At 37.0% G+C, this 2,326-nt stretch overlaps 1 protein-coding gene across 1 annotated transcript; it reads left to right on the forward strand.

Annotated features, from left to right (window-relative positions):
• Window positions 1-1,517: 1,517 nt before the first annotated feature.
• LOC143576686 (uncharacterized) lies at window positions 1,518-1,943 on the forward strand. Its single transcript, XM_077060721.1, has one exon. It carries the CDS (start codon window positions 1,518-1,520, stop codon window positions 1,941-1,943), a length of 426 nt encoding a protein of 141 aa, XP_076916836.1.
• The last annotated feature ends 383 nt before the right edge of the window (window positions 1,944-2,326 follow it).

Consider the following 2,326-nt stretch of genomic DNA (forward strand, 5'->3'; position numbering starts at 1 on the left):
AATTAATAAATCAGTAAATAAATTCCAGAAATATTTTTATAAAAATCTACATATTTTAATTGATAAGTGGTCAAATTTTCATAGTTTAATTATTAACGGTTAATTAATTATGCAAATCTTAATATTAAACAAATTCAGTTTTTATAACAACCGGCAAGTTCACGACTAGTGAACCTGCGTGAATATCAAAACACCAAGAGTGATCAAAAATCATATGTTTGGACTAATTAAGTGAAAATGAACTTTTCTATGAGAAACCTGGACAATCCGGGTGGATTGTGCGCGTTTCTTCTCAAATCAAACTGAATAAACGAAAACGGGCCCCGTGGCTAATCCGGGACCCCAGTGTGTGATATTTCTTTATAACTTAATCATGTTATTAACCAATACATTTACCCAAGCTTATTTTCACATAACTGTTTTCTGAACGCGTAAACGAACAACTTGGCCCAGCTGGGAAAACGGGAATCTGAGCCAAGTTCAGTTTTAAGTATTAGACATTGAACAACATCACAACCTAAGCCTATTGCCACTTTCTGGGCGTTCCAGCTACACCCAGATTAGTTATACAGCCCGGTTCAGTATTGAGATTATAATAATGTTAAAATATTAATATTATTATAATATTGATTATAGGAACTACTGATAGCGGACTGAACAAACCGCGAGTTGATACAATACTGAATATCTACTAAACCGTGAGTTTCATGACCCCACTTTTAAACTGTTTTACGAACTTTTGGGGTGAAAAGCATGTTTGATTACATATACATACCTGAAACATGTACTGATGTGAATTATCTAAGTGCTAACACACGAAAGTCCCCACGATCACAGTGATTAACTTCGAGACGATGGCTTGTGAATAGTACTATTGGTTTGACAAACCCAAACGGAATCGGCATGGTTGCCGTGTCACATAGCGCCGTTTGCACATGACCATATTTATACAAACAGGCTATGTAGTGTTAGACATACCTACCGGGGCATGTTGTGGGCGGAAAGGGGCAACAGTGGTTGATTGAGCGTGGAAAATGGAGGCACGCAGCACGAACAGTCCAGGCTTCACTGTAGCTTAGCATAATTACATCACATATATCATTTACATACATACATACATACTTATTTCATGATTACAAGTGTTGACTTGTGAATACTCATTACTGCTTTCTTGAAACTCGTGAAACTCACCAACTCTAGTAGTTGACCCGTTTTAAACTGCTTTTCAGGTGTACCTAAATCGGAGTAATTTGATGATCTGTTACTTGCCTGAAGTGTGTGGTTGATGCTATGTGAATAGAGGCAAGGGAGTTAGTAGTAAGAATGTATAGTTAACGAACTAGTTTTGTTTGTATCACCTAGACCGTAAACCAATGATAGAACAAAGAAATGTAATATATTGTAAACTAGTTTGTAATGTTTCTTTATAAACAATGTGTTGATATCAGAGGTGTCTGTTACATTCCCGTTTTACGCTTCCGCATTGTGCTAGTCGGGGTGTGACATGTTGTGATTCAATGGCATCCTCAAATAGTTCTGTTCCTCCAATTATGACCATCGATCCCTCGAATACTCTTTATCTTCACCCTTCTGATCATCCCGGGATAATCCTTGTTTCCAAATTCTTTGATGATGCTGGACTCGTAGCTTGGAAAAGAGTTATGACGATTACCCTGTCAGCTAAAAACAAGCACCGTTTCATTAACAACACTTTAACCATGCTGAATAATGAACAACAGCTAGCAGTTTGGCAACGTTGCAATGATATGGTTATCTTATTGATTCTTAACACTCTCACTCGTGACACCAGTGATAGTGTCTTGTATGCTAAAACTGCTCAGATTCTTTGGAAGGAGCTTAATTCTCACTATGGTCAGGCAAATGATGCTAAGTTTTATCAGTTGCAAAAAAAACCTTTGTCAAACCACTCAAGGAAGCAGTGATATTGTGATGTGTTGCAAAACATATCTGGTTTTAATACTCAATTTATGAATAAATCATGCTTAATTACAATTATATATAAAAATGGCATGTATTTACGGTTTCTCGTGTTTGCAGGTACCCGTGCATGGAAGGAACGAAAACGAGGCTAACTCATGAAGAAAAGAGCACACGGGAGAATGCACAGGAATGAAAGAATAAAACTAGAAAATACAAATGGATTGGAAGTGGAGATATTAGAAGAGAATATGATAGAGGGTTGTCATACGAAGACGTAGGAAAAAACGGGGAAGAAAACGGAGCTAAAACGAAGATTCTACAAACGAAACATAGAAAATAATAAAATAATATGTCAGATTAATCCTCCGCGTGGTGCGGAGGATGG

Source organism: Bidens hawaiensis, unplaced genomic scaffold (genome assembly GCF_021521415.1).
Source record: "Bidens hawaiensis isolate Kalapana, Puna unplaced genomic scaffold, B.hawaiensis_p1.1 tig00028263_1, whole genome shotgun sequence".
Classification (NCBI taxonomy): domain Eukaryota; kingdom Viridiplantae; phylum Streptophyta; class Magnoliopsida; order Asterales; family Asteraceae; genus Bidens; species Bidens hawaiensis.